We start from the raw sequence: 13,838 nt of genomic DNA, 5'->3' as shown, positions 1-13,838 counted from the left end.
ACTATATACAAATGTTTGTCATTTTCATACTGGTTAGGTCCCTTGCCTTATTAACACTTTTCATACATTAAGCCAATATGTAAATCAGACATTATAAGCAAAAGATCAAAAGGTACATCTTGATATCAGCGCAATCCAGCCTATCTTCTTTTGGCAACACAGAGGATATATTACCAAAAGGTTTGAAATAAAAATACATTCTTTAGAAGCCAATATCAAGTGTGTCATAATATTCTATGATTGTAGTGCAGGAAATTATCCTATATTAAAGAATTACAAAAACACAGCCACCATTAAAAGGGCACACAACTCCTCTTAATTAAAACCAGAACATCTTAAGAAATGGCACTGACAATATCTAACAATAAATAGGTGATCCAACCTTACAATATCACATTAAACAAAATAAATTGGAAATGTATTGTAAATTGATGGTCAGTACAGAAAATATGTCTTGCGAAATAATGTAAGCTAGGCCATTGGCCATTTGTCAACACTCCATTCACTGCCATAGTATTATATATCTAAACCAACATCTTGCACTGCTGACTAAACAGCTGTACAGGTAACAGTATTATAAACTAGAGACCAAATTTAATATTCAAAATATTTACTCTTATTCCTTAATCTACACAGAATATTTCTGCATGAACTAATTATGTCACTTATAGGAGAAATTTTATAATAGTAACTATAGAAATGAATGCCTGTGCAAAATAAATCATCAGAGAAATTGAAATGTAAACATGTATAAACACATTTAAAACAATGAATTCTTTTTTGCAATAATGTGAAACAATTAAACACATACCTTCTTCAGTTTCATGCCAGACGATCCCTTCCAAGTTGACACTGGTTCCCGGTTCACAAGGCCCAAGGCAGTCCGGTTCTGTTACTACTCCTACATCACATGTGTTTACACCAACAGATCGAGTCCGTACTAATAGCTGCTCCACTGGTGCAGCAATGGTTGAAGATGGAGAAAAGTAAGATGGCAGAATCGGAGGTGTGATGCTGCTGGAAACTGGCGGAGGAGGGGCAGGCACTGTAAACAGGGGATCAACCTGTCAAAATAAAATATATTTTTTTCAGTATAACATACCATTTTAATGTAAAATTAAGACATTATAAATAACTAAGCTTGGTGAGCAGATGAGAAAATGTCAAGGCATGCTTACTCTTGGGGAGAGGAGTTTCATGTTTAATGAAAAAAAAGTTACCCATTTCAGCCAATCAAATGTCAATCTCAGTTGTCACTTATCTAGTCTAGATATGAAAATGAAAGCTACTAGGACAAAACCCTTTTTTTTTCTAACATGTATACTTTGCAAATGTCATATAGTGCTATATCACATTGGCAAAGGGAAAAGAACTACAATGCCTTTTAAAATCAAAAGTAAGATCATTCCGAATAAAGAATCTCAAATGTGACTTAATCAACAAATGCCATGAGTTAGCATAGAAAAGCCTACTGATGGATAGGAAATATGTAACTATTCTTCTAAACCCTCTTCCTAAAAATAAACATTACACATAAAAATAACCGACAATGATAAATTGATGGCATAGGCAACTTGATTCAAAGATTTGATAACTGTCCCCCAATATAGCTGCTTTTCAAGGTTCAATCTTCTGCTCGACCCCCTCTCCATAGTCTAAAGCATTGCACAACTTTGTGATCAGCATGTTTATGGATAGATCTTACACACACACACAATTTTTTTGTGGAGAAAATGTCCTTGCACAAATATTCTTTTCAACCTTATTCCATACAAGCAACTCATTTTTGGGAATGTATAGCCTTTTCACATAAAAAGGCTCAGCTCTATATATCTAATCAGAATGTGTTCATGTTTAAAAACCTAAATTTTGTGTATAGCTCATAATCAAATATGAACATTGGCAGGCCCGGATTCCCCACTAGGCCACCGAGGCCTGGCCTCGGGGTGGCAGGGCGCAGAGGGGGCGGCAGCGGTGTCCTTGTGGCGAAGTTGCCCTCTCTACATTCAGTGCTGCTTTGTACAAGCAGGACTAAATGTAGAGTGAGGCAGACGATTTTTCGTTTAAACAGTGTGCAGCCTTCTACCCCTCCCCCCTGCACTTACCTCTCTCCTTTGGTTCCATCCTCCACCGCCTAGGCCCGAGTCTCCTATAATGAAATAAATAAAAATTAAAAAAATAAGAAGAAATAATTAAATAAACAAATAAAAAAAAGTGAGGGAGGCACATCACAGAACCTGGCTTGCAGGGAGAGTAAATCCGGCCCTGAACATTGGGGGAACCATGTCATGCTAGTACCAACACTAGCTTTGCTTCCTTTTTCCTAGTGCCATGCAATGGTTGTTATTTACAGTTCTCCTTCTTTATTGATCATTTGGGTCTATCCTAACACTAAAACCAGTGGACTCCAATGTTGCTGATATCATATCTCAACAGACAAAGATTTGGCTGTGTATAACCGCTTCAAGAGTAATGTGGTTTTAAAGCCAAATTCAATTCTCACACACGCTTGCTTATTTATAGTCCTGTACAATTATGTTATCATTTTTAACTAATTTAGCATTAAAATTCCTGAAAAAGACCTATTCTCTTACTGGAAATGTGCTTCCCACCCTCCCAGGGCAGTGCTGTATGCTGGCATTCAAGAGTAACAGCCACATCTTTCATCACAATTGTCCTCACAAAGGCTTGTATTGCAAAGAAAGTGAGTGTCAGACCAAATCTGTTAGGCAATCTAATGCACTGGACTGTGCACTTAAACCCTGGTGCCTATTGGAGTGGAGGTAAGGCTATGGAAATAGAAGAAGTGATTAGTGCAATCTCTGCTTGACATTTATTTTTGTGACTTGAGGGTCGATATACAAAGCGCAAATAGTTGTTCACTTTGCAAAGGAATTTACACTTTGCAGGAGAAGTTTCCCATAGCTTGGTGAATGTGGTGAAATTTCACTTTGCAAAGAATACCCAATCATGTGCAAGGAAAAGAAAAAAATTAACGTATTTGTGCTAGCACATGATTGGGTGATGGAAGTCAGTGGAGCTTCACCTCATTCACTAAAATAAGAGAGAACTTCCCCTGAAAAGTGTATGTTCCCTTGAAAAGTGAACAGTCCATTTGTCTTTAGTAAATCAACCCCCTTAAGTACATTAAAGCCCATCTATAAGACAGGCTTTAATGCTTTGGGTGCTTGGATTTGATGTGATACACAAGCATAAAAAGTGGGCCACAAAATTAGTGGTGATTGCCCACAGTGTGAGAGATGTTAAATGTGGACACTTCTCTTACTAAAAACAGCATCTCTGGTGATAATTGATGGAATTTTGTAGAATGATTGAATGAGGGAATTAATCTGACTGCCTTTGACAGATTGATGAAGGAATTTGTTTCCCCACTGTGAGGATAAATTGACAACTGCTTCCCTGGAGTTTAATGCTGCATCAACAATATTAGAACAGCATTAAAATAGGTTGAATGTGATAGGCTTTGTCAATGTATTGCCTAAGTTATGATTTGGAGAACAGATTTAATTCTTAACACTAGAAGCCTTATTTGTTAAAGAGCTTTTATATTTAAGTTCTCATTCTTACAGGGTACCTGTACTCAGATTGAAAGAGTGGAGCTAATCGTTTAGCCTATGAGAACATAATGAAAATATACTGTCACTCTTTTCTCCATCCAGGGAATAATAATTCAAACAGGTACCAAGCTGGTGCCATTTACTGCTTGGGTAGGAATGTAACTTACGTTAAAATAGTAAATCGTAACAAATATTACACTACTCCACACAATTTTCCTAAAAATCATGGAAAACCAAGTGCTCAATAAATGCATAATGACTTCCACTTGGACTGTTGCAGGTCCTTCATAAATAAAATTGTAGATGCTTTACACAAAAAAACAGCTACAGCTGACAATCACAATAAATATTTAAAAGTTTCACATACTTTTTAGATCAGGATTTGAGATTACAAAAACGTCAAGAACTGTTTAAGGCTGCATTCACACCAGCACCTTTGCTACAATGCTACAACTGCATTACCAGTTACAGTACCATTGCGCCAATTTAGTCTACTGCACTGAGAAAAAAGCACTGCATGGAGTACTTTTTTCAGCACTCACCACAACAAATTGATGTGAGCTGAGCCTATGATAAGGCAAGTTGCTCTTTCTTGCATTGGCATACGCTGGAAAAATGTCCAATGCAGCCCCAACACAGTTGGTCTAAATCCAGCCTAGAAGAGAGAACATGGTCATTTACTGATCACTACTAATGTATAGAATAAATGTGCATTTGTCAGTACACTAAATGTGTAGTTATACTTACTCTGCAGCCTCTGTAGATAACCCATGGCTGACTGATTGTGAAGAACAACTGGTCAGTGGATAAAACTGTGGCCAAGATTATTCTTGAGGCACCACTAAGCAATGCGGGTGCATAGGCTTATGACAAAATTGTTTTCTTGCTGCATGTTCCAAAAACCAGTTCACGTATATGGGTATTTTAGTTTAAAAAATGCATGTTTTAGAGTTATCAAAAACTAAATGCAGAATAAGTTGTTAATATTCAATATACTCTGATACTCTGATGCCCATCAAATACATAGTTACATAGTATTTGAGGTTGAATAAAGACATAAGTCCATCAAGTCCAACCTATTGCGTGTATGCATTTATGTTTGAGCAGGTGTGTGCATGTATATGAGTCCATGTGTGATTTTGCTCTTAAGAGTACTGGTATCCCTTTATGTTACGGTCTCCAAGGAACTCGTCTAGGAGTTTCTTGAGTGATTCCACACTCTTCCACACAAATACATGTGTACAATGTTACAGCATGTCAAGGGTAAACTATAATAGTCTTAATACAATCTAGGAGTGGTTATACAAATAGCTTTGGAAAACATTTAGTCAAGTCCTAAAAATAAATTTAAAAAAGTAATAAGCATTATTTGTTTGCAGATGTATTTAGTAGAGGAGTTATAACACACAATTAACCGTTGATGTTAGAAAAAGAAAAACAATAAAAAGGGTATAATATAAAACACTTCTGGAAACATGAAAGATCAGGTAATTAAATGGCAGAAACATTACAAGCCAATGAAGGAATTATGGTTTCAAAAGGCATGTGGAACAAACTGTTTCTAAGCCACATATTTGTCAAGGGATATGCTAATTTATTTTATTTTACAAGCTGCTAGAAGAAAATGTATAACAAATCATATTGGTTTCCAGAATAGGATAAAAATGGAAGTGATCCAAGGTGAAGGAATTATGAACTGCCTCTGGCAATAATTTTTCTCTTCATATATGTATATACTGTATTCGTTCATGTATTAAAAGGAAGAAAAAGATACACACTAGAAGGCATAAGACTACAGTTTATCGAGTATGATTTATAAGCAACACTGATTTAGCTGTAGGATAACACCACTGTCTAATTATGAATAGTCAGAAAACAGCTACGTGAACACATCAATTATGGGCGACTGCCAAAAGCCCTTGAGATCCTGGAGATTAGCATCCAATCCTCTGTTTTACAAACTTGCATCATACAGAATATTAATAAGAGGAGGGATGAGCTGACGACTAGTCATTACATTCCAGCTGCTGAACCAAGGCATTCTTTTCTGTTTTCAGCAACAGTGGGTCCAGAAAATGACTGGCATGACTTGTTAAGAAACACTCTGCCAATACTGCTAAACAAGCTTTTACAGTTATTGGAGCAACTATACACTCAACACTTAGCCACAAGACCAAGATACACAATTCTGACTGAGCATAAAAGAGCCCAGCTGCTTTACAGATTTACATTATTCATTTGTGTGCAAAATGGCTACATAAGTTAGCAACCATTTATGTCCCCTGTTGTCACTGCTACATCTTAGCATGTCTTAAAAAAAGAGAGTCTGAAATGGGAAGAACGATCAACTCCCATGATGCAAGACCAATACTTGGGATTTTTCTCTAGTCTTTTCTAAGGCAATGGCATTAACAGCATGTACTGGAAGGAGGCAGCAGCTGTAAAGTTAGACACTTTAGTACATATAAACTACTCTCCCTCTACAACGAATGGAGGCTATATTTTAAATATTAAGCTTTTCCAATATAACAAAATGTAGGTTTGTATATAATTGTGATTGATCCTGTATATCATTTTCTATGTTTTTACTGAATTGTACCAAACTTTGTCCTAGCTTATGCAATACTCACTAAAAATAATAGTTTAAAAAAAAATTAGGTTTGTAGAGTGATCATAAAATTTGAACATATCGTATACTGAAATTAAGTTTTTCACGTATGGGCAGATTACTGAACAAACAAAGAATATAGATCTGTCCATAGAGTAGAGCATCAGGAATCCTCACAATTTTCACCCAAAAGCCATGCCCACGGTTAAACCCACTGACTCAGTAGGTCTATTCTCCAAAAAGAAGTATTAACTGCATGTCAGCAGTGATTGTTGTGAATGTATACAGAGCCGCTCATGCACTTCTCAGCTTACAATCCTGCAATCTGTGGAGATGCATTAAATCCTGTGCATGCACATGGGAGTTACATCACTCCAGGCCAGCCAATCAAAATGTCCAAAGACACCAAACCTAAAAGAAGGTCGAAAGAAGATGTCAGCAGAAGCAACTAGGGACATTGCAGCTGTTGCCGCACTGAGCGTGGTGCTGACAATTTACATATTACTGTACATATTGTACTTTTACATCAGTCCCTGCACTCAAGGAGTTTACAATCTAAGCTCTCTATCTCACATGCATGCACATACTAGAGCAAATTGAGACAGAAGCCAATTAACCTACTAGCTGGTCTTAGGAGTGTGAGGGGAAACTGGAGCACCCAGAGGAATTCACACAAGCAAAGAAAGAACATGTAGATTCTATGCAGCTGGTGTGCTGGTTGGGATTTGAACATGAAACCCTAGTGCTGCAAGGCAGGAGTGCAGTTTATTTCCAAGTAACACCAATAGTATCATGTATCACTACTTCTTCACCTTGGGTCTCCATATTACAATGAAAGATCAAGCCTTCACTTCACTACAGCCTTGTTACCAGTGCCAGCCTAGATATGGCCAAATTGTCTCAAATAATACTCAAAAAAAAGAAGGTATCATATGATATTATAGTCATCCTTTATATTGGCCGTACACAGATCGAATCCTGTCTGATTCTTGCTAAATCGGACGAAATTTGATCTGTGGGTGGCCCTGCTGACACCACCCGATTCTACAAAAGATGTTCCTCTTCTTCTGGAGGGGAGTCCTGAATACAGCAAGCAGTGGTACCACAATATTACATTAACTGCAGCATTCCCAGAGGGCATGTCCTTGATGCCCTGGGTTTACAGGAAGTGGGTTGAATTAGTCTGTGGGGGGATCATCACTGGAGATAGACGGGGTATTGCAAAGGAAGCTTTTTTTCTGCAGGAGAAAAGTTTGGAGAAGGCAGGAGAAGTGGACAATCTTGGACAACATAGTTGGATTGGAAAGTGAGCTGTATTAGGAAGATTTTTCTAAATCCGCTATTTTGGCCTAGATCATTCACTTCTCCTGCCATCTTCAAACTCTTCACCCTTTTGTGAATAACCCTGTTAATATGATGAGCAATACTGACATTTTTTTTCTTCAAAACTGAAATTGGATTTTAAAGACAGCGAATACTTTGACTCCAAGACAGGTTTCACCATTGTTTCCCTTTTACAATAGATTGACCCACTGACCTTGATGCTGCTCAACAGATCTATCTATCTATCTATCTATCTATCTATCTATCTATCTATCTATCTATCTATCTATCTATCTATCTATCTATCTATCTGTAATAAATGCTCCTGTTCACATTGTTAATTTAGCATTTAATAAAGACTAGCAGAATTATTTTTGATGCCTGACACTCAGAAACGCTACTTGGGGCTTAGTGCAAATGGGAACTGGGAAAATCATGAGTAGAATGTAAAAATCTTCCCACATATTGCACAAATAAATTAATCACTTGCATTTTCCACCACACCCATTAAAAATGTGAATACGCCATAAATGATGTATCAATCTGCTGTAAGAATGACTTAAATTGGTTGGATAATGGGCATGAGCATGGACAGGTTTACATATAAAGCACAGGTTCATGCTGAATGGCTTCCTCTCATGCAGCAAAATTGTCAAGCAGGTCCTTGAACAGGAACCTTCTGTTTAGCAAAATGTCCCTTTTCATGTGAAAGGGTACGAGGAGAGATAACTACAGACACCTCACAGGGGACACTACACTAGATTAAATCGAGAGCAATCTGAGCAGATTTTCAAAACACTGATTAAGAGCTCTCTATAGGCATAAAATCATTAGTAGGGATGCCTCTTGGAACATTAGGTAATATATAATAGAATCCTTCACCTGGGAAAGGATACATAGAAAAATAATATGTACAGGTCGCTGTATGTTACAATGGGTATGGGTTGGGGTTATAGTTGGTATTACACACCTACTAAAAATCCATTAGCATTCAAAATACCAAAACTTTGCTTGGCTTTCTTTAGACATGCCTTTCTGGACACACAGTGCTTCTGTGCACTGAGAGGCTATTATGTTTGCTAAAATTCAAAAGCATTCCTTTTTCTCACTTTTTTGTAATTCAGACAGTTAAACAAAAGAGGCAAGCCACCCTGCCAATAACTGAAGTGCAGTTGCTGGGAGTAGCCAGGCTTATCTGGTTCCAAGCAGACAGCATAAACAAATTAACACATTTCACTACCCCCCAACACCTTTGTTATTTTAAGAGACACAGAAAGCTTAGAAGAAGTAGTGTCCTCACAATTCATTAATGTGCCTCTCTTGTGCAAGGAGGGAGCAAAAATACAACAGTGACAAATCTATAGCTAGACATTCATTTCCTGTACCTTAGTGCTTTAATCTTAACTCCTTTGTCTGTAGCAGTTGGCTACCAACTAGGTCTTAATCTGTAAACAAATGATTTGTTCCACAATTAAACTATTCAGTTCTTTTCTTTCCCCCCCTTCTTGGAGGTAGTTGGCAGCTCTCCAATCCAAAGGCTCATAGGTTTTTCTATTATTTAGTACTCATGATGGTTAAAAGGCAATAAGCTCATTCAGAGTTTATAAAACTGTAAGCCGTCAACAAAAGCATTTAATGCTTCTGAGAAGCACTGCGGCTTCTGCTTGCAGTATTGATAATGTAAAAAATGTTCTTGCTCTTTTGAAGTGCTTGGAGTCGCTCTGTAAATTACAGCAAATAGCAAAACAGGCTAAATCTACTTGAATTGTAAAATGTCTGTTACATTTCATTACAGGCCAAAAGGAATAAAGTAACCAAAACTGTAGAGGTAGAAGTATGCCAAATCAGAAAGCCATAATATTTTGAATGACAAATGAATGTTAACATGTAAAACACATTTAGAAGGCACAATATCTCCACAAATGTAATCTTGATACACCTGCTGCTCATGAAGATGTATGTACATGGAATGGTGTGATATGGATTGTGTTACTGAACATTTGTTAAATATTTGTGAAATCAAAATAGACCGTCCATGGCCAACTGTATTTAGGATTTGTATAGTAAAAACAGTACATTTTAGGAAAAAGGAAAACATTACTTTTTTCCCAAAGAAAAGATTTTCCATTGTATTTTATTACAATGAGAACATATTATATACGAATAGCATTTTGTGTTTATCCTTAACATTAAATATATACACTTTTTCTGAGCTTTTGAACTTATTATCTTCATCACCACTTCCAGGATACATGAGTACACCACTCCAGGAGCCATGAAATGTAATTTTTACTACTGAGCTAGATTTAAAGTGCATGTATATTGAGGGATCTTAAAAACTCCAAACTCTTGCATTGTAAGGCTGATAACCTGTGTTATCACTACATTCACTTAGGAGCATAAAAACCTACGTGATGTGACATAACCACAATAAACATATTGCAGTGACATTTGCACAAGAGTGCTATACCCAGCAGGCATTCTGCATAAATAGCTGTTAGTTGTGACCTTAAGTAAATTTGTTAGATTTATCAGGTAAGGGTGAAGTCATGAGGAACAGACAGATATGGAGTGTCAAAGAAGCGAGAATTGTTGAGAATTCTCAGTCCTCTGGGAATCTATTGCCAGCAAGACGCTGTCTCCTATTTCACTATCCTACAGTATTGCCCAGCATGTTAGCATTACATAAATTAAGAATACTGACCTTAAAAGTAGCTTGACAGTTGGCCACAAATACCCCAATGAATAAAATCACACTTAAACTTCTAATTAATTTTGAAGCAACCTCCAACTCATTAATACACATGCTGAACAAAGGATTATTATTTTACTAGAGTTGCACAGATACCAAGTACAGTACTCGGTACAAGTATGAGTACATGTACTTTTGAGCTCCAAGACTAGACTAGAGAAAAATTCAAAAATTAAGAGGCAGCTGTCATGTGTAAGGAGCACACAGAGCTCCTGGGATTTGTACATTTCTGTTTTAATGTACGATTTTGTTTTTATAAATATAAATAAAAGGATGCACAGATACCAGTTTTGCGAGTATGAGTACTGGTACTTGCCGAGTACTTACAAGTACGAGTATTGATACATTTTTGTTTATTGTAATGTGACAGTTTTTCTAAAACAATATAGACTAATGATTTCAGGACAGTGGTGGAGTGCCAGAGCCAGGTCCCAGCTGCAACCCCTGCAACCCTGGTAGTTCTCATGAAAATGCCAAGTATCTGCACTGGTACTCGAAAAGTATCTGTGCATCCCTATATTTTACTTTATTGTTATTGCAGCCATATTATTTTTACAAAGCCCTCTTTAGTTTCTGAAAATAAACGGAAGGCAGCCTATTCATAGACATTTGCTATACACTCCTCATAGACATTTGCTACAATATCTGTTGTGCATATGTATCGCAGAAATGTTTCCCTTTGCAAAACTGAAATTTTCACTTGTTATGCGACAGCAATTATTTACTATTTCACATAGACTGTTTCCTGCCACTAGAGATAATTCTACAGGCTGGCTTGCACCACTGGGGGTCCTCGGTTCGAATCCCGGCTAGGTCACTATCTGCAAGGAGTTTGCATGTTCTCCCTGTGCTTGCGTGGGTTTCCTCCCACACCCCAAAAAGACATGCTGGTAGGTTAATTGGCTCCTCTCTAAGTTGGCCCTGTATTTATGTGAAATAGGGACCTTAGATTGTAAGCTTCTTGAGGGCAGGGACTGATGTGATTGTGCAACTATGTAAAGTGCTGCGTAAATTGTCGGCGCTATATAAATACCTGTAATAAATAAATAAAGTTGTTCTTAACAGATTGACAGCAATGTAACTAATGGCATTAGGACTACCCCAAAATGGATGCTACAATTTACCTCTATGGGAAATCTAAAGAAATAAGGGACATGTGCCAGCCTGAAGTGGGGATGTGACATCAAAGGGTGGAATGTCAGAAGCACAGCCTGGGAGAAGTAGCTGGGTGAGAGAACTTCCTTGAAAAGGTTAGCTGGTGCAAACGTCAGAGTGACATCCCTTGAATTTTTGTCATATTCCTCCTTATTCAGTGCCTAGAAAAGAGCGCATTGAGGCTGGAGCACATTACACCTCTTTCTTCGGTCTGCCTAAAGCTGGCCATACACAGAGTCCTGCAGACTCGGACAAAATTTGATCAGTGTGTGGCCCCTTGGGGACCCCCTCTCTGTTCAACAAAGTTTATTTTTCAATTGACTTTTGTAGAAGAAGCGAGACCAAAAACTCTTAGCTGAAAAGTGACTGCAGCCAATAGCACAGCGGTGGTGGTGGGGTTCTCTTATCTATACCGTTTAGTGTGGATGGGGGGGAGGGAAATCAAATGTTTTTTTCTCGTTCAGCTTTTGGAAGAGAATTTATATATTTGTTGATGTTCCAATGCTAATACTGGGATTCTTCTTGTCTTTATTGAACTTCTTGCTCTGTTTGCATTAACCACCCCTCCTATCTTCAGAGTGCAGCTGCCACTGAAAAAAGTTGCATGTTATTTTACAACTTTCTGTTCACTGTGTTAGGGAATTTCGAGGGTGTTATCAGGCATAGGTAGGAGCTGTACCCACATACATTTAAAAGCCAACACTTATGGATACACTATATGGCAAATGTAAAAAGGTAAAAACTGCAAACAGATGGATTTGCTAAAGAGAAACGTTTTAACTTACTCCAGAATACTGACCATTGCTAACCTTCAACATTCCATTTTTTCCTGTTCTTATTAAGACTATAATTTCCTCCTTCTCTGACTCAATTTTCACCTAACTATTTGGGTTAAGCTTATTAATAAAATACATTTCTTCCTTACTTCCTGAAAAACAGATACTCTGGCAGGAATGTACTGTAAAATACAATGAGCAACCAATTGCTTGAAACTGGTGTATTTATCTTTGGTCTGCAGAGAATGTGTGTCACCCTGTTTGTGCATTCAATTCTTAACTAGGTTAGCTAGGATTATTGATTCCAAAAATGACCTGACCAAATGGAATAAAGACCAAAACACCTGTCTCTTAACAGATTTGACCACCATATGTGTGGCTAAATATAGTGACAACCTTTTTTCCTTTTGCATAGCCCAATTATTGCCAACCCAGTAGATATCCATTAGCTACCATGGCCTTGCACATATTGTATAGGTTTGATATTTTGCAGTGTTCCTAAAGCCCTTGTAAAAGAAGCATGCATTTCAACACAGAGAAAAAAATATAAAAACATATTGAGAAGGGATATATTATAATGCATAAGGTACATTCACCAACATATTGAGATATTCAATATTTTTTTCTTTCACTACCAGTCTAAAATGCCCAATCAAACATACTGGCATTATTTGGAATGTTTCCATAAATTATTACATTGATGGTTGATTCTTAACCACATTGTCACAATCTTTCTGAATGCATGTGTTATTTACACTGTTACCAGTGACTATTGAGGCTTAGAATTTATTATAGCAATTGCTCTCAAAACACCACAATTCAGAACCAATATAATACCAACTGATCATCCACATGGTTTGTTAATTTATAGATATATCATCAATAAAACAAATGAAAGGGAAACTAATCTTTATTACCAGTTGTATATCCATATCCATTTTTTCACCAACACCATTGTCCTAAATTATAGGTTAATACAATGATCAGAATTTTCCTGTGAGTGAGCTGTGAATGAGTGCCTGGGCTTATCTGACACTTTTCAAGGGCATTATAACTTACCTGAACATGAAGAGTAGCATCATTTATATATCCTTTTTTTTAGGGTTCATAAATACTGCAATTCTCTACCGATTTAATACAGCCATACTATACAAACTAAACTATGGGGTCTCTTCACTATGCTGCCGAGGGCAGCCGAGTGAATGACCGATCAGAAGTGAAGTGAGCCGAACACTGTTCGGCTATTCACTTCAGGCTGGTACGGCTGATTTCAGCCGAACATCGGCTGAAATCCGCCGTACATCGGCTTGCTTCGTGTGGCTTCGGGTCGGTCGAACATGCTCAGCATGTTCGGCCGACCCGAAGTGCAGAAGGAGTTCGACTCAGCCGATCCAACTAAGTTGAAAAAAATCTCCCGGGCGCTCTGGGAGCCTCCCGCTCCCGGCCGCCAAGGAGAGAAACAATGCGTGTCTTTTTTTTCTTTATTCTGACACGAGCGATATTAGAATAGAAAAAAAATGTCTCCCATTAAAAAGCATTGGGACATTACTATTGGCTATTTCAATTTGCAATAGCCAATAGTAAACTAGCATTGTACCCGCCCTCTGCTGATGGACCTGATGGGGAACTGCAGAGGGTGGGTACAG

General features: G+C 37.6%; 1 protein-coding gene across 3 annotated transcripts in view; it reads right to left on the bottom strand.

Annotated features, from left to right (window-relative positions):
• The window catches only part of ZNF608 (zinc finger protein 608), an 89,668-nt gene that overhangs the window by 57,104 nt on the left and 18,726 nt on the right, over positions 1-13,838 (bottom strand). For all 3 annotated transcript variants that reach the window (XM_018571190.1, XM_018571205.1, XM_018571197.1), the window contains exon 3: positions 812-1,064. In XM_018571190.1, the coding sequence (XP_018426692.1) occupies positions 812-1,064 (253 nt within the window). The remainder of the gene's footprint in view (positions 1-811; positions 1,065-13,838) is intronic.

The sequence above is a fragment of the Nanorana parkeri genome, unplaced genomic scaffold (genome assembly GCF_000935625.1).
Source record: "Nanorana parkeri isolate BGI_ZX_2015 unplaced genomic scaffold, ASM93562v1 scaffold40, whole genome shotgun sequence".
Taxonomy (NCBI): Eukaryota; Metazoa; Chordata; class Amphibia; order Anura; family Dicroglossidae; genus Nanorana; species Nanorana parkeri.
This window is presented reverse-complemented; position numbering and strand designations above follow the sequence as displayed.